Source organism: Mesocricetus auratus, unplaced genomic scaffold (assembly GCF_017639785.1).
Source record: "Mesocricetus auratus isolate SY011 unplaced genomic scaffold, BCM_Maur_2.0 Super-Scaffold_100003, whole genome shotgun sequence".
Taxonomy (NCBI): Eukaryota; Metazoa; Chordata; class Mammalia; order Rodentia; family Cricetidae; genus Mesocricetus; species Mesocricetus auratus.
In genome coordinates this window covers 119,420,984-119,443,239 of record NW_024429188.1, presented here as the reverse complement: position 1 = coordinate 119,443,239, position 22,256 = coordinate 119,420,984, and the positions used below count along the sequence as shown (strand labels likewise).

General features: G+C 39.8%; 1 protein-coding gene and 1 non-coding gene across 3 annotated transcripts; both read right to left on the bottom strand.

The window, feature by feature from the left end:
- Window positions 1-475: 475 nt before the first annotated feature.
- On the bottom strand, window positions 476-14,210 carry Dkc1 (dyskerin pseudouridine synthase 1). 2 transcript variants are annotated; one of them, XM_040744810.1, is made up of 15 exons: window positions 14,042-14,210; window positions 13,287-13,394; window positions 12,748-12,834; window positions 10,824-10,915; window positions 10,442-10,626; window positions 9,410-9,474; window positions 8,919-9,045; window positions 8,410-8,540; window positions 7,763-7,906; window positions 4,524-4,644; window positions 3,510-3,628; window positions 2,839-2,942; window positions 2,345-2,423; window positions 1,313-1,447; window positions 476-927 (listed from the first exon to the last, which is right to left on the bottom strand). In XM_040744810.1, exons 1-15 carry the CDS (start codon window positions 14,048-14,050, stop codon window positions 862-864), a joined length of 1,572 nt encoding a protein of 523 aa, XP_040600744.1. In that variant the 5' UTR covers window positions 14,051-14,210; the 3' UTR covers window positions 476-861. The 2 variants fall into 2 exon arrangements, with proteins under 2 accessions (XP_040600744.1, XP_040600745.1); XM_040744811.1 differs by having other exon boundaries at window positions 13,287-13,354; window positions 14,042-14,209.
- LOC121140097 lies at window positions 8,184-8,314 on the bottom strand. The gene has a single exon (XR_005876930.1). It is a non-coding gene; the product is annotated as a small nucleolar RNA SNORA36 family (small nucleolar RNA).
- Window positions 14,211-22,256: the final 8,046 nt, after the last annotated feature.

Below are 22,256 nucleotides of genomic sequence, written 5' to 3'. Positions count from 1 at the left end.
TCTGGAGAACACTGGATTTGTAATGACCCCTCCCCTCCTTGAGAGCAGGTGATAGGCCCTAATGCCAGTATAAGACACAGAATTAAAAAACTTAAAAGTAGACAAAGGAAAAGCAAATTTCCAATAGGACAAAAAGATCCCCAGCTTTTTAATAAAAATATTTCATTTTTGTTTTGCCAGCCTAAGATTATCAATTAGTAAATCAAATACTTTTTAAAGCTATAAATTACATTCTTTTCCCAGCAATGAACAAATATAGGAATGCTTTGGCTTCCCCTAAAAACACAAGTAGCCAAATGGAGCTGGATAAATCTTGTACACAACAACGCACAGTGAGTGCTAGCCCAAACACCATGGACACTACCAGGCCATCAAGCCATATATATCTAATACCAGAATAGAACAGCCCTCACAGGATACTAGAGATAAGATTTCCCCAGTGAATATGTTCAATTACATTCTTCTTTTAATCACAGAAGGTTCTATGCCATTTTATTTAGCAGATTTAATTTTTACAAACATTAAAAAAGCAAACTAGGAGAGGACTATCTATGACATTGTTTAAAATGGCCATTAGTAAACAGCTGCAGTTAACTAGGCAGTGCTATGTCTGAAGGTGTGCTTCCCCACTCAAGCAAGCAGAGGGTTCAGTGGCAAAAACCTCATCTCTCATATCCTTAAAACAGGACAGGACAGGATGAGATGGCCACACCCTAATTACTGAGGTCACAAGTGGCAGCTAAAGTATACCAGAACTCTGTACTCTGTTTGGGACCTCTGTTCTACTCCCTCAACAAAATGTTTTCTCAATAAGGCTTTCATTTCTCCTCCTAGCTGGACATAATGCTTCAAGTGGCCTTACTATTCAGACATCTCTTCCACCACTTTTACTTTCTTCTTCTTTTTCTTTTTGGTGGTGTCACTGTCCTAAAGAAAGAGAAAGTAAGTTCAAAGTACCCATTGCCAAAATATTTATGACTGTTCCTAAAAGAAATCTGGTAAGTTGCAGTCAAGTCTTTCAGGATCTGTGAGGACATATGAGATTAAACAAATTTTGCCTGTGACCGAGGTCTAGTTTCATAAGGGCATTGAGCAATCAAGGTACACAGCTTCCCTACCCACCAGAAACATAATCTGAACCATGATCCATTGCTCTAAAATGCTAGGTGCCCCTACTTGTCTGTCCAAGAGGAATGGGCATAGCAAATCCAGAACACAGGCAGCACCAGAGGCAAAGTTAGAACCCCACTCCTAAACTACAATTACTGCCAAAAACTCAACTAGCACAAAAGCACCCATGGTTTATACATACCCCATCTCCAGCCTCGCCCCCACTTTCTAGCACAGTTTTAGGCTTCTTATCCTTCTTATTCTTCTTTTCCTTCTTTACCAATTGGGGAACTATTAGAGGGGTCTCATCACATTCACTTTCACTCTCCCGCTTCCTCTAAGATAAAAAATAATTCATCCAGTTAGAAATGTGGGAAGTTACTAAGAAAGATTCCAAGTAAACCCAACAGTAATTTTTTTTGTCTATAAACTTAAATACTGCCTGTTATAAATATTTGAAAAGACAGTATCTCACTAAATAATAGTACAGTAAGCCATGGGCCATCATGGGTATGCCAAAGCAGTTAGAAGACCTTGAGAAACTGTCTTAGTGAACCAACTCCTAGATTAGCAAATTCTCCCTAAGGTGCTCAAACAGGCACAAACAAATCACAAATTCCACATAGCTTATTACTAGTCACCCAGGTTTCTAACGGAAAACATACCATTTGGGGCTCTAACGACAACGGCCCAACCTTTGGAAGCTAAGTTACCACCATATGTTTCACGTCACTCTTTTCCTATAAACAGTGAACTAGCATTGGCTGAAGACAGTTGCATGTATCTGACAATTCTGTTCCCTGCTGAGTTTCCTATAGGCCTCTAATTCTAGCACACTTAAGGCTTTACCTATTTGACCCAGGAGCCAAGGTCAGTTTACTTTCTTTTTGTTTTGGAGACAGCATTTCTTCTGTTTAACAGCCATGGTGGTCCTGGAACACACTCCCCCTTCGGCAGACATAACTGAACCCAACAAGCATCCTCATGTATCAAACAATATTTGTGTGTGGACATGGATAAAGCCTGTCTTACTAGCTAAGACATAGAGCTGAACCACCTTGTTAAACATTGGGGTATCTTAGCGTTCTCTCTTCAAGTACATTTCTTTCTTTTTGTCCTTTGGTTTTTTTGAGACATGGTTTCTCTGTCTAACAGCCCTGGCTGTTCTGGAACTCGCTTTGTAGATCAGGCTGACCTGGCTTGAAGCACATTTCAAACAGATCATGTCACTCACTTTTATGACTTTTACTGCTTCAGCAGCTAACTGAGGGGCTTGTAATGCTTCACCAACTTGTGCTTTCTTGACAGAATCACTGAAAGACAAAGAGGTAATAAGATGTTAAATTCATTGAAGAGCTTTCCATTATGGTACTGATATCACATCCCCTGTTATCAATGACACTGGGCAACCCTAAAGCCTCCATGAAAATACTGATGCTGGACAGAAGAACCCACCAGGTGTTTTTGCAGAATGATTCTCTTTATAGTCCATACCCTGACTAGTAGGTAGGTTCAGACCTGTACAGTAGTAGTTAATACCTGGCCCAAGCAAGGAAAAGAAAACTGAGCTGCAGTGTTAGGACCTATGACCTAGTATTTAGCAGTTGTCCCCAAATAAAACCTTCCACTTCCCTCTTGGCTATCTTATCTAGTCTCCTGTTCTCACTTATAATCAATGACCAAATGGTAAGTATTCTACATTACCCCAATCTCAGGAAAACTCTATACCTGTAGTCAATGTAGTCCTGTTTCCAGGTGGGAGGGGTGTTGTCTGTTGGTCTACCATGCTTGTCCAGAAGGCCCTGCTTGATCATCATCTTCTTCTGACTTGCCTGTTAGCATTTCAAGCATTAGACTATCATCAACAGAGGAAGTAGTTATGATCACACACCATGGCTTACACTCAGTCTGCATAAAATGTCACAAGGTTTCTTATGTATTCTCAGCAGGGTTCCATGCCCCTTACTAACCTGTCTTAAATTCCTCCCTCTCCTCTTATTGCCATCAATATCTAATCTATTCACAATGGCTTAAGTGAAAAGTCCTTGCACTCAAGAGGCAGAGGCAGGTGGAGTTCTTTGCCTGAACTACAGAGCAGGTTCCAGAACAGCCAGGGCTACACAGAGAAACACTGGGAAAACAGAAAGAAAAAAACTTTTACTGTGGATACTCCAGGAGTCAGAGACTTCCTTCATATTCTTGACAGTCATAGTTCACCACCCAACTGTTTCCCTCAACTAGACTGAGAATCTCTGAAGTACAAGATAGGGCATGCCTCTGATCACCATCAATAATCTAGAGCCCCAAATAATAAAATAATAAGACACACAAAAAGCTGCATGAGTGGGTATTTAAGTAACACAAATATAACCCAACAAGGGCTACCTAGTATCACTGACCTTTGGACCTAAACCCCACTTTCGAGGATAAGTGTCTCTCTCCATGATCACCCTCTTTATCTTGGCTACTATACCATGGTCACATGTAGAAATCACTGCTGTAGTCATCAATGCAATAGCTGGAGGCATTAGAAAAAGAAAAAAAGAAAGATATTAGGTGAGTTCTACTGTTTTAGAATTCATTAAATCCTGAACTCTATTACCTTATCTGCCAAGTTTCCTTTGCTCGGGATATATGTATGGAGAAGTCTCCACTACAGCAATAAGCATTTGAAGTCATTAAATTTACCAAATTAAAAAACTCTAGAAAAGCAACTGAAGAAACATGTAACAAGCCATGTGTCTCTGGACAGGTACAGGTCTATAAAATATTTGAAGTTTTAAGAATCTTTCTTCTGCTATATATCAGAATGGACCTTCCACAGGTATACCATCTTCTCATAGAACAAGGGATCCCAATGCCATGATGGGTGCAAATTAGGATTATTAAATGAATAGCTTGGACTTTAGTGAGAAGGCCACAGAGCACTATATGTTGTAAGGGATAATCAATCCAAGAGTAGCTAAACCTTTACAAAAGTCATTTATGTGCCAGCACTCAGGAAGCAGAGGTAGGTGGATCTCTATGAGTCCAAGGTCAACTCGGTCTACAGAGGGAGTTCCAGGATAGTCAATGCTAAAAAGAAACCCAGTCTTGAAAAACCAAAAGAAGTCACTGAAAGCAAATAAGCAGTGAATTAAAATCTCTCCCTTAATCATCACAGACACCATCACTACACTCTTACACTTGGAGTTTCTATAAAGAGCCAAGAGCATATAAATGTACAATATTTCTTTCTCCTTAAGCTGTACCTGATTAATCTGCCCGTTCATAAGTTGTCCGTACAAACCCAAGAAGACATCTTAATTACATAAAATTGAGGGACCATGACATGGAACTGGCCCACAATGATCCTAGCTTTGATGGTGCAGAGCCCCAACTCCAGAAATAATGAGAGCTACCCCCCTCCTTACCCATGCAGATAGCTTCCCCTTTAGTGGTAATGACCACAATCTCCTGGTTGACCTCAATGCCATCCTCATATCGGAGAACACCAGGAAGCATGATCTTGGCCCCATAGCAAATTGCATTCACCTATGGAGACAGTATCAAATATAAGGGCCTGATGTTCCACTTCCATACCAGAACTGAGAAAGACTATAAAGGGGGAAGTGGGGTAGCACTGATAGTCCACTGACTACAATGGAGTAGGAAAGAACACAGAACATTAAGTAACAAATACCTATCACATGCTAGCACTGCTCTAAAATTTTCACATACGCTACACAATACTAAAGAAAACTTTAAAGATGACTCATCAAATCTGATGGCCCACATTCAATCACAAAGCACATAGATGGAAGGAAGAAACTGACTCCACAAAATTAAGCTCTTAGCTCCAAATACACATTGCAGTATGTGTGTTCACACACATACATATATCACAATACATACATAAAATAAAAATAATGCTTCCCCTCCTCCTTCACTGATCTATACAAGTAGGGTATTGGACTCTTATTATGTGGCCCATGAACATTGTCATCTAGAGTAATAATAAGCCAAAACCCAGGGCTCTCAAAAATAACGTAACTCCAGTCCAAAGGGATCCAAATCCCTTTTCTGACCTTTGTAGGCCCCAGGTGTGCATGTGGTACAGACATACATGCAAACAAAATGCTCATACACATAAAACAAAATGAATCCTGTCTTAGGGACCAGAAAAACAGCTCAGCAGGAAAAGGTACTTGCCCTGAAGCCTGATTACCCAAATTTGATCCTTGTAATCCATATTGTGAAAGGAGAGAACAGCCCCCAAACATTGTCCTCCACCAACTTCTGTACATATGCATACACATACATTCAACCCCAGAGAAGCTAGGTAAAAAGGAGGAACCCAAGAAAGGAGGGTTCCAGAAAAGGGAACAGTTAGCATCTACTGGGTAAACTGGGAAGGGTAGAAGAGAGGGGATGGGAACAAACATGAGGGTTGAGTTGGTGGAGGCATAGAAAGGGGAAGCAATGAAAGAGATATCTTGATAGAGGAAGCCATTATGGGGTTAGGGAGAAACCTGGTGCTAGAGAAATTCCCAGCTAAGACTCTAAGCAATAGTGGAGAGGATGCCTGAACCGGCCTTCCCCTATAATCTGATTGATGAATACCCCCAACTATCATAGAATCTACATCCAGTAACTGATGCAAGCAGATGCAGTGACCCACAGCCAAGCACTATGTTAAGCTCCTGGAAGTTAGCTGAAGAGAAGGAGGAGGGATCACATGAATAAGGGTGGGAGTTAAGACCATGATGGGGGAAAACTGCAGACAGCAGACCTGAGCTAGTGGGAGTTCGTTGACTATGGACTGAGACAGCTAGGGAACCTGCATGGAACCAAACTAGACCCTCTGAATATGGGTGACATTAGTGTGATTTGATCTGTTGGGGAAGGGGCACTGGCAGTGGCACCAGGACCTATCCCAAGAGCCCATTTCCTATGGTGGGAGCCTTGATACAGGGGGGATGGGTTTGGTCCTACCTCAACTTGGTATGCCAGACTTTGTGGATTCCCCAAGGGAGGCCTTACCCCAGCAGAAGAGTGGGTGAGGGATGGGGTGGAAGGAGGGGGAAATAGGGCTAGCATGTAAAGTGAAAATAAACAAACAAACAAATAAATAAATGGTTTTGGGCCTGGAATTGATGGCACACACCTTTAATCTCAGCACCTGGGAGGCAGAGGCAGGTGGATTAAGGACAGCCTGGTCTATAGAGCTAGTTCTGGCCAGCCAGTGATACAAAAAGAAACCCTGTCTCATTTTTTAAAAAGCTGTTTTTTTTTACCATAAAAACAAGCAAAAACGCCGGGCATTGGTGGCGCACGCCTTTAATCCCAGCACTCGGGAGGCAGAGGCAGGCGGATCTCTGTGAGTTCGAGGCCAGCCTGGTCTACAGAGTGAGTTCCAGGACAGCCTCCAAAGCCAGAGAAACCTTGTTCTCGAAAAACCAAAAAAAAAAAAAAAAAACCAAGCAAAAACAAAAAATCAAAACCTGACTCAGAATTTTCTATCAGTGTTCCATAGAACTGCTCTTGAATTTTTGTCAGGAAAAAATAGCACATTTACAAGAAATGAAGCAATAACAGACATAACAGATGCCCAAAGCAACTTGCTAACAAAATCACCAGACCTGTCAAATCAAATCTACATTTCTATATGAAATTATCCCGTAAGTACAAATTAAGGCCACCTCTCCAGTTCTGCGACCCCAAATGCATGTGTACATCTCTTATCATCTTGTCTTTTCTAGATCTCTTGCTGACCATATTCTAAGTTCTCTTTAAATTCACTCAGAAGCCTACAGTCTGACCCTAGCATAAGAAAGGCACATCACTTCCAGGACAGCCTCCAAAGCCACAGAGAAACCCTGAATCAAAAAACCAAATAAAAGGCACCTCACATTTATAGACTTCATAGACTTATGCGGTTAAGCTTCCTGTTAGTGTCACACCTTAGTGTATCTCTTTCGTATCTCTTCAATTTTTTCCCTTTAAAACATGTGTTTTCAGAAGACTTACACATTTTAAGGTTTAAATATGTCTAAGTATCTAACCACAAACTGTTATACATACAGAAATTAGTCTGTCAAAAAATCATGACTACATAATATTCATTTAAATTATTAGGACCATTTCTAATAACAAGGTAATACAGTAAATACACAATAAGAGCTGGTAATCAGTAAAGTCTGGATTATAGTGTCTCAAATGATAATGTACTTCAACAGAAGAAAGGACTATTTCCTTGAAATCCCTACAGGGTGAATAACATACCTCTAAAACTCTCCAGTCCTAACCTTTACCTATTGAAAACTCTTTTATAGTAACTTAAATAAATCAAGATTATTTTAGGTACAGACAGAGCAACAAATTAAGAGGGAAATTGAGATATCACTGATAGTTTAGTACTTGAACAAAGTTGCTTGGGAAAGACTCTTTCAATATTAAATTCATGTTATTGAAAGTCTACTTTAAAGTGATATACCTGGTTTTAACCTAATAACAAATCTAGCCATAAATATTTCCATTATTAGAATCTACACAACTAAAGCAGAATAACCACAAGGAAAATAAAAGAACAATAAATATGACTTCACAATGTTCATATTTCATCTTTGGAGAGACATTCTCTGCAAACATGGACTCTTAACCCATAACTTACTGCACTATCTTTCATAACCAGACGTTTATGAGATGTCAACAGCTTTTCCAAAGGGTAAACAACACGCCGCAAGTAACTCTCATCCTTATGGTTATCATACAGCCACTGAGCATCAAGTACATCATGCATTGTCACCATGTGGTCCTGAAAAGCAGTCAGATATTAAATTCTATGTCTTCATACTATATATCCATTTATCAGACCCCCAAACTTTTTACACCGAATGCAACTACACATTGTCTTATAGTTCAGGCTCATCATGAGACTTTTGAATCTCCTTTGGGGTATTTGTACATGTTGCCATCTTAGCTCTAGGTAGGTACTCCATTTTTTTGTACTGCTAGGGATGGAACCCAGGCGTTTGCAAATGCTTGCCAAGTGCTCTTAACACCAAGTCACACCCTCAAGATATAAGCAATATTGGTGTAGACTAGGAAGTATATGAATAGAGTGATTTCTCTATTCACTCATTTCCATTAGCCAATTTCAATGTCCCAAAGTTTAATTAACAGAACAGGGAAGCTTCCCTGAACTGAACTCAACGCTTTGGAATCTTTCATAAGAGGGTGTAATGCAGACAGAGTTCTACCAAGGGCAAAGAGTCTAACAATCTGTTCTAAAACCCTCTAGTCCCATTAATTGCATACCTTTTCACTCATGACTCCAGATCGAACCCTCCGAAGTTCCTGCATCTGACCACCAACTCCCAGTAGCAAGCCAAGGTGCACACATAGTGTCCGAATGTAGGTGCCAGCTTCACAGCTCACCCAAAAGATTCCTAAAATAAGACACACACACACCCACATACACAAGTAGCACCAACTTTCTAGTAAAATCATCATGATTAGAGAAAACCCTGGACATGGTGGTGCCTGGCTTTAATCTCATGAGACAAAGACAAAATTGATCTCTGTGAGAGTTCAAGGCCAGCCTGGATTACATACATAGCAAATTCCAGAGCAAACACAGCTACACAACAGAGACCCTATCTAAAACAAACTACCAAAAAGAGTAGAGTTAAGAGACACAGAAAATAGTGTATGGGTACACAACATACTCCCAAGTTTCTACTCCTAACAACAGAATCCTTGAAAATGCATTCCCACCTGCTTGTGGATCTAAAGCAATTCAGCTTGGTATAGTCCTAATGACCCACCTAATCTTCTTTCAGGATCATATTCTATCATTTTGCTCTCGTAGATAGTCCTCACCCGAAGCTGCCTCTTTACTGCAGCAATAAGTGGGGGTCGCTGAAACAGGGCACCTGTCAGAGTTTCTAGGGCCTAAGAACAAAGCAAAAAGTCATTCATTATATAAACTCATTTTTAAATAGGACAAAGGGCATATTTAGGGAGTGTAAGGATATAATTCAAACACAAAATTTTTCTTTCAATAATTTAAGAGTTAAAACACACTTTAGTTCAGTTTCCTCTTTAAGGGATGGTTCAGTGCTAATCAGAACTTCTTCCTCAGTAAAGACATGCCCAGAAGGCATCCCTATCACCAGTTGTTCTCCACCTAGGAAGCTAGAACAGCTCGTAAAAGGACACAAAATATACTAGCCAGAAAAACTTCCTTGTATCCAGACACTTAGGAGTTTAAACGCCCAAATCATCAAAAGTACCCTTCCTACAGTTATAGACTTACCCTAGAAAGCTGAGTACCCCCTTCAATAGCATTGTGCAGCCGGACAATTCCCACATACTCTTTGCCTAAAAAATGACAAAAGAGTAGTCAGGTGTGGCTACTGAGTTTTCTGGTTTTGTTTGTTTGGGTTTTTTTTTTCAAGACAGGGTTTCTCTGTGGCTCTGGAGGCTGTCCTGGAACTAGCTCTTGTAGACCAGGCTGGTCTCTCCCTGCCTCTGCCTCCCTAGTGCTGGGATTAAAGGCGTGTGCCACCACCGCCCAGTTGAGTTTTCTGTTTTATATTAAGTTCTACCACTGCCATTTTATACAGCAGACGCAACAAGGATTCCAACATCATGTTTCAATAAAATCTACACTGACAGAGTTCAAATGAAGACACTTTTTCATTGGGTCAGACATAGCACATGCCTACAACCTAAACCTGGAAGTTTGGAGGCTAGGATGGGAAGACTTGAGATTTCCATGGCAGCATGACCTACACAACAGAATCTTGTCTTAAAAAAGAAAGGAAGGAAAAAAGAACATACATAGTTTAATGCAGAGGCAGGCATGCCTAATGTTTAGTCTGACTGGAAAACACCATGCACTTTAAGAATTAATTTTCTCAAATAAAAATGATAGAAAGACACTTGAGATAAAAAGCAGGACAGCAGCAAGCATGTTGGGCAGTGGTGGCACATGCCTTTAATCCCAGCACTTGGAAGGCAGAGGCAGGCAGATCTGAGTTTGAGGGCAGTCTGGCCTACACAGAGAAACCTTGAATCAAAAAACAAACAAAAACAAAAACTAACAGCAGTAAGCATGCCCCAGCACTAGGAATGGACTAGTTAGTTCAGTATACACAAACCTAGTATCTGGACTTTAAAGAAAGAACCATATTTTGGCAGAGAACAGAATTACATAGAAACCAATGACACTTCTTCATTAAGATCTTATTTTCTAAAGAAGTTTCTAAGAGCCAAAATGTAGAAGTGGAACAAGTACAAAATGTTTTCCAATCACTAGAGATATTCCCCTACTCTCTTTACACACCTGCACTCTGTTGTGATTTAACCAAACGAGTGGCTCGTTCAATGCACACAATTAAACAACCGGTCACTTTGGGATCTAGTGTGCCACTGTGGCCTGTCTTCTCTACTCGAAGTATTCGCCGGATCCAGGCTACCACCTCATGGGAAGAGGGGTTAGAGGGCTTGTCAAGATTAATGAAACCTGTCCTAGAATAGAAAAAAAAATAATTGTACCACCCGTTCTTGTGGTCTAAAAATAGTACAAAGAAAAGCAAACTAAATATATATACTATATATTCAGGGCAAAGCTATTCTAAGCTTCCACTACTTCCTTTAATAACTAATGTAAAAGCATCAGTTTCAAAATAATTGAAGTTTGGACAGAGCCATTTCACCATGCTTACCTGATATAGTCCCCAATCTCCCTCTTCAAAGGATTTGAACCACAAGGAATAGGTGTGTAGTGTGTTGTCCTTACATTAAGCTTATCAAAATTCTAGAAAGCAACAACAAGTTTAATAACAAACACATCGATATAAATAAAACAAGAGTCAGTAAGTAGCACCACAAACCATGTCAGACCTTAAGGCCATAAATGTATATAGCTTTGTTGGTGTGATATACTATTAACCCTTCTTTTTTTTTTTTTTTTTTTGGTTTTACGAGACAGGGTTTCTCTGTTTTGTTTTGGAGGCTGTCAGTCCAGCCCGGCCTCAAACTCACAGAGATCCGCCTGCCTCTGCCTCCAGAGTGCTGGGATTAAAGGCGTGTGCCACCACCACCCAGCTTAACCCTTCTTATATAGTGGGGAAAGTCCCAATACTATATATAAAAAGACAAATCTGAGAATTTATAGTAAATGCTCTCTAAAAAGAGACTTGTTGAGGATACTGTATTGTAAGACACAAAATAGCTTTGGCTTTCTCAGATCACCCAAACTGAAGATGGCTGGCAACTTTCCTCAACATGGACAGCTTGGTTCCATTACAGATTACCTACCTTGGCTCTTTGTTCCTTTTCAGTCTCCTGACTCCTAAGGCTTTTAGCCACCAGTTAAAAAGAATTCACCAACTGAAGCCCATGTTTCATCATCAGTTTAGTTTCATCATGTCTACTACAAATAGCAATCCTTGTTTAATTGTCTCTCCCATCTCTGTGTGCTATGTTTTCCAGGGCCAGCATAAGAATGACAGCGAATTATAATCAAACAGAAAAATCAACTTGGTAGAACTTCACTATTTTACCAACACATGGTTTATTAAAATTCTTGGTTGAGCCAGTGAGATGGCTTAGTGGGTAAGGATGCCTGCTGACAAGCCTAACAACCCAAATTCAACCTCAGGAACTTACACTAGTTGAGAATGGACTTCTGCAAGTTGTTCTTTTGACTTCTGCATACATGTCACGTGTGATGTACACCCCCTATCTCACCTATACACTCTAATAAATGAACTAAAATTTTATATTTAAAAACCCTCTTTGTTAAGAGATGTCTCAACTTTATAGGTGGTATCCACTTGATGAAAATTACATTTCAGTTCAACCCATCATTCAATGCTACCATTTAAATCCCGAAATAATAACCATAAATAACATATAAGGAATTGTTAAGCATGCTTCACAGAATACCTGCTGTAACTCCCAGCACATCATCCTAAGAGAAAATATCATGAGCAACTAATAGATTCAGTGAGATTAGTTCAATATCTAGCCCAAGGTCACATACAATCTTGATTCAAAGGTGTCTGGTTTCAAAACTCATGTTCTTAGGCACTGAAACAGTCTACAAGAGATGATTTCAGAAGTGCTATTGTTTAAAAACTGACGGTAATTAACATTTTGGCGACTACAATATGCTAGAACAATGTTGGATGAATTTTTTTGTTGTTGTTTTTTCGAGACAGGGTTTCTCTGTGGCTTTGGAGCCTGTCCTGGAACTAGCTCTGGTAGACCATGCTATTCTCGAACTCAGATTTCCACATGTCCCTGCTTCCAGAGTGCTGGGAATAAAGGCGTGTGCCACCAACGCCCGGCTTTTTTTTTTTTTTTGGATGAATTACAAAGAATAACTGGGTCATTCATCTCCATTTCAGATACATTGAAAAACTGTCTTAATACCTCATCATTTGACAGTTTTCTAAATGCAAAACATGCTGGTACTAGGCATTCCTTTTTCTCTCCGAGACAGGGTCTCTCCCGTGTAAAACAGGCTGGCCTAGCCCACTGGGATTAAAGGCATGCCTAGGCCAGCAACAAGCATTCTTTATTAGCTGTTTAATTAGAACTAATATGAAATTCAAGCATTTATCTGATACACACTGCACATACCTTTAGTAACAAGGGCCACTGAGAAGTGTCTAATTGAGCCACTTTAGATTCTGGTTTGATAAGAAATTCTTCCGCGTGTTGTATTTCCTTCAATAAAGCAGAAACATATTACCTTCCCACCTGACTTTGAACAATTCTAACACTAAAACAGAAGTGCATGAGTTTTAAACAAACAAGAGGGAAGGGGGGTGTTGATTTCTGAAACTGAGTATCACTAGGGACTCTGAAAGAGAACTGAAAAAGGAGCTCACTAAACTTTGGGGATAGGGAGTTAAATTCAAATATTTTAACACAACTGTGGGTTTGCTGATGGAATAAGGAAGAAAAATTCAGCGAGAACATTTCAACATTTAGTAAGCTATACATGATAGAAAACTTCTCTGGGAATTGTGTGATTTCAGGTTTTTGCTGGTTCTACATAATGACCACCAAGTGCCAATATACTGCTTGAGACTATTTTAAAGCATTTCCCCCTTTAAATGTGTTTAAATTATCTCAATCTCTCTCACTCAAAGGAAAGTAAAACATTTCCTACTCACAGCTACATCGTCTTCTTGTAATGGCTTCCGGTCTTTTTTCTTCTTATGCTTCTTTGGGACAGTAATTACTACAAGAAACAAACTCGAGATTTGGAGATTTCTTTGAAACTAAAACCAAAGTTTAAAATTAATTCTAAAATCAGGACAGACAGAAGAAAATAGTTTTAAGTCTAGCATTACTGAACAAAACTTATATTTGTAAGGCCAAACACTAGATGGCTTAGCTGGTAAATGACTCTAGCACGTGTTGGCTTCCCTTCGGGTTTTCCACGTGGCTATGGCAAGGCCAAATATACTTAGGGAAGCGCTTGTCCACAGGCTGGAAAGTTCCACAAACAACCACTGCACCATCCGTAAGGGCTTTTAATCTCTTAAAATACCCCTGCAAGTCTGAGTTACACTGGCTCCCGGCTCCTCTGCACCTTTACTATCCTCGTTTCAGTAATATCCCGTCTAATGGCAGAAGAAAACGCTACTACGTCTCCTTGTCAGGAGAGTCGCCTTCATGGCTGAGATGCCTTTGGAAGGGGACCCGGTGAAGTATTTTGCGCGAGGCCCGGACCTAATGGATCCAGTAACTGGAGGTTTCTAGCACTCGTGCATTCGCCTATAAAGCTAGGGCCTAGCGGCAAAGCAGCCAGACAGAGAGCGGGAATGTGCGGAACCGCAGATCACGATACAACCTCACTATCACTAGCTCACAGCTTATCAGGAGACGGCTCAGGTCTCAAGGCGCGACCATCCGTAAACCTTACCTTCTGCATCCGCCATCTTGCACCGTACCGCGTGCGTCCCGCCCAAGACTCCACCAGCTAGGAATCACAGACTCCTACGGTCTGAGACAGGTCAGGCCGCGCCGCTAGGACCCGCCCACCGTTGCACCTCCCCTAGCTTGATGGTACTAGGAAAGGGAAGTGGCGAAGAGGTTGCTGGGGGAGGGGGGGAAGTCTTGAGGAACGCGCGGACTGTCTACTCAAGCCCATTGGCTGGCTATGCCCCCGTGCGACTGCGCATGCGCTTAGAAACTCCTCCCAACCCTTAGCTCTCTGCTTTGGAACCTCAGAGAGACGCCCACAGTGGCAGTCTGGAGCGAGTGGGCGTGGCCTCCACTGTGCCCTCCTCGAGGTTTCAGTCTATCTTAAGCACAAGCACATCCAACTTACCGCTCTATAAATATTATCTAATGCTAACTCATATCGACATTTTCTGTTTGCCATCATGCCATTCTCATTTGAAAAAGACATTGAGGTACAGAGAGAGTGAAAGTGAAAGACTTACTTCTTGATATCCCTATCAAGTTATGACAGTATTGGCCAATAGGAATTGAGTGCAAGCCTCGTGTGTACTTTTAAATTTTATAGCAGCCTAATCAAACTAAAAAGAATGAAAATGATTCTCAATAGTTAACTTTACATAAACCTGCACATCTGAAATCTTATCTTAACATGGAAGCAATATGTAGTAGTATGTGATATTTTACTTTTTTTCTTGCATGAAGTTTTTCCAGTGCTTCATACTTAACCTGCATACCTCGGTTCTTACTCAAGAGCCGGGATCTAAGACAAGCTCAGAGCTCTAGCGGCCGCAATATGTGTAAAAGCCAGGAAGTAACAGCTCCAGGATTTAGTCCCGACTTTTGTCTGGAAAATTCTTCTTACTGTTAATCTGTGCTGTTGCCTTCCGTGTTAAACCCCTGGAATATCCTCTTCCACCCTATTTCCTATTCTACCTCAGTAAATTCTTTTGGCTTTCTGGATACATACCCTCCTACTTCTAGTGAATATGATAGACCATTAGTTATCTAATACTTCATTGTAAATGGAATCATTTGCCAATAGTTTTCCAGTTAGTTACTGCTGACAACAAAAATATTCCTTTACTTCGATCTGCAATGCAAAGATCATATTTTTTCACTTTTGTTTTTACTGTCATTTTTATTGGTGTTTCCTTGCCCAATTTTTTCTGGAATTTATTTTGGTAATAATGGCAATGATCAGAATTGACTATTTAAGATATGGCCCTTAGAACTAAGGATTATTATTTTATAATGTTCCAGTGGTAAATATTTGGCAGAGTGAATTTTAAGTACTCATTCTCCATTTGTCCATTGGCTTTATCTTTGTACTATATGTATGCTCAAATCTTTTAGGAAAGATTTTGCTTTCAGAGAGTCCCAGAATCGGGTGGGTTTTCTTCACCCTCACTTCTCTCACCACATTATAATGTCTCTATTTCTCCAGTAACCTCCTGCAGGTCCACCTTTTTCCACTTTTCCTAAATACTTTGTCTTAACACAGCAGCCTGAAAGTGCCATTTAACTCAGGTCCTGTCTATCCTTAAAATACTTTAAGGGTTGGTGATAAGGCTCAGCAGTGGAGTACTTGCCTAGCATACCCAAGACCTTAGGATTGATTCTCAGTATTGCTAAATAAGTAAATAAATATATAATCTTTTAAATGTTCTATAGTGAGTTAAAGAGTGATCCCTTTGAGCTGAATGGTACTGACCCATGCCATCAATCCCAGCACTCACAAGGCAGAGGCAGGCAGATCTCTAAGTTTAAGGCCAGCCTTGTTTAGCCTGGTGTACAGAATGAGATCCAGAACAGGGTCACACAGAAAATCCCTGTCTCAAAAGAAAAAAAAAAAGACTGAACCTATGTCTACAATCTAACCTCCAGACCATAATTAATGTGATCTCATTTGAAAAGGGATGTGTGCAAACGTAATGAAAGTAAGGATTTGGGGGTTTTCTGTTTGTTTGTTTTTTTAGGAAGATGTGAGTGAGCCTGTTAGGGATCAGGGACGGTCTTGAATTTACAACAAGATGTTCCCTTAGTCTCCCTGTTACTGGGATTACAAGTGTGTCCCACCTTGCTTGGTGAAAATAAGGATCCTGAAATAAGGTCATCCTGTATTAAGTGGGTAGGCCTGAAAAACAAAAGCAAGTGTCTTTGTAAGAGAAAAGATACACAGACAGGAGGAAAACACCGTGTGAAAATGGATGCAAACTTAACTGTGCACAGGTGTCATCACAGAAGAAAGGAAGCTGAACAGGAGAATGTAAACTTGAAGCTAGATAAGGGGGCACAGTGAGACCTTGTTTCACCCCTTCTCTGCCAACAATAACAAAATAGGCAAAGATTGAGTCCTTTCAGATTTCTAGTCATTGGGGCTGTGGAGCTAAATTTCTAGGGTTTAAGTCACTTGATATATATATTAGGAAATTCATAAACCATCTAACTAAGAGCAAAAAAGCCAAAGTCCTTGCAATGGCTGTGCAAATAGTACTCTTCTGAGTTCCTGTCTTTCCACTTGTACTTATTCTCCCCCCTCCCGCCACGATGCTGCAACTTGGCAGGAATGAAGATACTCTCAACAGACTCTTGTTTCTCTTACTTGGGCTGTCAGGCTATTGAAACATGGGCCCAAGAAAGTGGAATTCTCCCAGGAATCTCATGCTGGGAGAAGAAAAAACATAAAGGCTGGACTATCCATAGATAAAAAAGGAAAAGATTTCACGAAGTCCTGACAGTTTGGTTTGAAACTGAATCCTGGACAGTAATGGGTCACTGATAGGCAGGGATCACACCTATACTGGATCTACTTAGATGTGTGTGTATCCCCTGGCACTCTGTTTAAACTTAAATCTCACTTCAGGACCCAGAGAGGGACTAGGAGTCACTGTGGCTCCTTGTCCTTCTTCCCAATGTAGCCATATTGAATAAATACTTTTTTCTACTTTCCCCTGTTAATTTGGCTGTTTTCATTGTCTTTAAAGGATGGATGGCAAAGCATGCCTTATAGAGACACAGACTGTGACCCCAACTCTGGCAACAATGCCCTTTGGCTGTTTCAGAGGCACTTCCCCATCTTGGGGCTTTTATACCTTTTCCCTCTGCTGCTCTCTGACTGTCTTTACACAGAATGTTACCTTTATGAATGCAGGGAAACTTTTTATCTATTTATCTAACTCCTAGAAGATTCTCAGGTTTACAAAATGAAGCCAAACTGGATTTCCCCACAAAAGATATTCACAGAAGTACCCACGACAGCCAAAATTTAGAAACAGCTCAAATTTTTATCAGTAGATGAATAAAATGAGGTTTATCCATACCTTGCAACAGAATTCAGCCATACAAAGGAATGAAGCACAGTACTAATAAATGTTACAACATAGATGTACCTCAAAAACATTATTCTAAATGAAAAAGGCCATGATTCATCTTACATGAACTAGGCAAAACAAGCAAACTATTTTTTTAAATAGTATTGCTATGTTGTATAGCCTAGTTTACAAATACTGAGGTAAAATGATCCTCTTGCCTCAGTGCACTGAGTAGCTTGTCATACTGGGCTGTACAATAAGCAAATCAGGAGATACAGAAATTAATTACCTGAGGGTGGAAGGTTTAGGAAAACAAGGGAAATGACGGCTTATGTTTTTTTCTACTTTTGTACTAGGGATTCAACCTAGGACCTAGTGCTTTCTAGGTAAGTACTCTATTATTGAGATACATCCCTAGCCATCTTCTCGCTTTTTATTTTGAAGCAGGGTCTTCTAAATTGGTCAATATGCTTTGAAATTGAAATCTTCCTTTCTCAGCTTCCAGAGTATCAGGGATTACAAATTTATGCCACCACCAAGTCTACTTAGGTGTGTGTGTGTGTGTGTTTCTTCACATCCTTCACACCCAAATAAATTCCTTTATTCAACTGCTGGTTCTGTCTATGGCACATGAGATTTTTCTACTGCCACCTGTTGTGCCTCAGATTTTTTCCTGCCTTTTAATTCTTTAACTGGCAAAGAAAACAAATCCAATCAATAATCCTAGACTTTAGCAGTTGTACACGATTTCAAGAATTGTAGAATGATATAGTCATCACTCTTTTAGATAATTTAAAGTAACAATGCATTTCCTTAAATTTTTGGTTCTGGCTGTGAACATGTGACCATGCTGAAGGGCTCACTTATCTCTTTACAGCACAAGGAAAAGATTACAAATCCCAGAGGCTTATATTTTTATCTATTACTATTCCAAATTTTAAAATTCAGTGAATTCTGTTGATTCTCTGCAAGAAAGTAGGGGCAGCTGGGGCAATTGGAAGTCAGCAGGTTCCCTAACTCATATTGAACCTCCATTGTTTGAGTAAACAACCCAGTGTTTTGTCTAACTACTCCTTCAGATGGAGCAAGGAAGGGAAAGCTCATTCCCTTCAGGCAGAGTTTCTCAGCATTGCCCCAGGACCAATTTAGAAAGGTAACGGCAGGAGAAAAACTTATGTTTGAAAACAATAGTAGGGGTTTGTAAATGTGTATATGTGCACAGGGAATATTTATATAACTGAAATGTCAAGGTTTTTGACAAACAGGAATAAGAAGATAATTTTAAGTCAGATCACATACTATTTAATATAGATGCTAAAGTTGAACTGATACTTAGGGGAAGAAGCCAATCACACAGATGTTATGTTTGAAACAAAGTGTCACTGAGTAATCAAGACTCATTCATGTCAAATTTGAAGCAATCCTCCTGCCTCAGTTTCCAAGTACTAGCCATGTTCAGTTTTTAACAACTTTTTAAGTTCTACATTTTAGTTATTTTTAAAATTTAGTAGGCATACAAAATAATGGGTTTCAACATGACGTTCTCTCTTTTTTTGTTTTTGTTTTATTGTTGCTGTTGTTGTTTTGTTTTGTTTTTAAAGACAGGGAGGGTTTCTCTGTGTAGCTCTGGTTTTCTTGGAACTCACTTTGTAGACCAGAGTGGCCTTGAACTCACAGAGATCTGCCTGCCTCTGTGATTAAAGGCGTGTGCCACCACACCCGACTTCATCATCAGGACATTTTCATGCACACATATTGCATTTTGGACATATTCACCCCTATTACTGTCTCTTTCCATCTTCTCCCTTTTCTTTGTCCCCTACTTTGCCCCAATAGTACCCCTTATATTTTCAAATTATAATATACATATATGTCTAGACTGCACACAAGATAAAATGTGGTTTGACTTTGTAACCCAGGCAGACTTCAGACTCACGTCATTCCCCTGCTTCATTTTTCAAGTAGTAGGATTATAGGGATGTGCTAGCATACCTGTTGATATTTGCTCTTGAATCTTGTTTATTTTTTGAAGCATGACTGATACAGTCTAGGGGTCTTGATTGAGTTCACTTTCTCTGCCACTTAAAAAACTAAAAGGCAGGAAAAGTCTGGAGGTTAACAGGTGGCGTTGGGGAAATCTCAACCACCACAGACAGAATCAGCAGTTGAAGAAAGGCTTTTATTGTGGTTGAGGAGGCATATACATGCAGAAGACACAGAGAAAAAGACCCTCTGTAAAGCAGAGTGAGACCTTGGAAAGATGAAAAGTGCAGTCTCTTTTTGGGGCCTGGGGATTTTAAAATCTCTGAAGAGTTTTCCTCCCCTAATTTAGGGTTGGTCAGTTTGAAGAAATATAAGATGGCTGATTAGCCCAAACCTGTTGTGTAACATAACCTGATTAGGTCTTGAAGTTGTAGAGCCAGTCCATCAGCAGGGGGCCTGCTGGTGGGAGATAAAAACTTAAAAGGCCTTTGTTTTAAACTGACAGACCTTTGTTTCAAGTCAGGAGGGTGAGGAAGAAAATAAGCCATTTTGGATATTCTGCACTTTTATTTCCTAGCCAGGGCCCCTCTCCTCATCTGTGTGCCAACCTTATCTAATTCCTAGTTTCTTATGATACTCTCCAGTTGCATCCATTTTTGTTCTACAAATGCCCCAATTCCACTTCATTCTTCCTTATGGGTGAATAAAATTCCATTGAGCACGCACACATATGTATATGTACATATGTATGCATGTATATATCACTTTTTTATCCATTCATCTGTTGGTGGACATATAGGCTGATTCCATAACTTGACTTTTATGAATACTACTACAGTAAACATGAGTATGCTTAGATTCTTTTCTTTCTTTTTTCCAAGATATAGTTTTTCTGTGTAGCGTGTAGCCTTAGCTGTCTTGGAACTCGTTCTGTAAACCAGGCTGGCCTCAAACTCAAAGATCTTCCTACCTCTGCCTCCCAAGTACTGGGATTAAAGGCGTGTGCCACCACATCTGGCTATGATTTAGAAGTATATTCCCAAGAGTGGTAAAGTTGAATTATATATGGTAGTTCTAGTTTTAGTTTTTTGAGGAAAATCCATACTGATTTCCATAGCTGTGTATAGTTTATATTTCTACCATTGGTAAATAAGATTTTCTCTTTCCCCAGGTCATTACCAGAACTTTTTGCCATTTATGTTTTTGACAATAGCCATTTTGACTACCCTAGACCTTTACCTGGAGGGGACAGTGGAGTTCAAATGACAATAAATATTGATTTAATAAAGTGCTTTGCTAGTATATACTTTAGGCTATTAGAGTCCCATTCCAGACTGTATTTCAACACATTGTCTTCACCACAATCTGGCCAGTTTCCAAAATATCTGAAAAATCATCACTGAACATGGATGACTGCTTCTTTTTATTTTATTTCTGGTGTTTTGAGACAGGGGTTCTTTGTATTGTTTTGGAGGCTCTCCTAAAGCTCGCTCTGTAGACCAGGCTGGCCTCGAACTCACAGAGATCCGCCTGCCTCTGCCTCCTGAGTGCTGGGATTAAAGGCATGCACCACCAATGCCAAGCGGATGACTGCTTCTGGTACTAAATGCTTTTCTAGTTAGAAATACTGCCATGTATCATCACTTATTGATGGGACAGGTTTTTTAATCAACTATTAGGTGATTTCACTGTTATACAAATTCACAGAATGCACTTAAACAAGCCTACACCTAGGAAGTATAGTCAGTTATAGTGGGGTCATTCACAAGATGAATAAACTTTTTTGTTTGTTTGTCTTTCAAGACAGGGTTTCTCTGTGTAACCCTGGCTATCTTAGAACTAGCTCTGTAGACAGGACTAGCCTCAAACTCAGAGATCCACCTACCTCTGTCTCCTGAGTGTTAGGATTAAAGGCATGTGCCACCACTGTCCAGCTAACATGAATGAATTTTGTGGTAAGCTTTATAAAAGAGTGTATATACATTCTAAGATAATACAGTAAATATATGATCCAACAAGTTCTTTGTTATCAAGTATGTTTTGTATGTATGTAATTGTTTTGCTATACTTCTATGCCTCTGGCCATGATGTAGGCCTGTTAATGCCAACATCACCACAAAAACATGATTAACATAATGCTTTATGAGATCACTAGGCAATAGAAATTTTCAAACTCCATTGTGCTCTTTCATATGTGGTGCATGCATATAAGTGTGAGGTTTCATTCACTAGTATGTGTGTATGAAGAAACCAGAACAGGACACCAGATGTCTTCCTGTATCTTTTTTTTTTTTGCCTTACTGCTTTGAGATAGGGTCTCTCACTGAACCAGAAGCACACCATTTCAGTTGGCCAGAAATCCCTCAGGAGTCACTCATCTCTGTGCCACCTCACAAATGCTGGGATTATACATATAGGCATACATAGCCATGCATGGGTTTTTACAAAGGTACTGGGGATTCCTACTCAGATTCTTGAACTTGTAGAACAAGCACTCTCACCCACTGAGACATCTCCCCAGCACCTGGTCTTTTAATCAAAAACAAAGTTTATTAGAAAGGTGAATTTGGCTCATGCATTCAAAAAAGGACAGGTATGAAGACTGAATGTGATATATAGAGTTGGTCTTCATTATCTATTGAATCCACATCTCATTATTAACCATGTATAGATCTTGTCTTCTTGTCATTATTCTTCAAAAAGTATAGTATAATAACTATTTATATGACATTTATATTGTATTAGGTATTATAAATGATCCAGAGACTGTTTAAAATATACAGGGAGATATGAGTAGGTTCCAGAATCAATTCCTCACAGATACAAAAGGATTATTTTGTATCTATATCATCTCTTTATGAAAGAGAAAGATTGAGATAT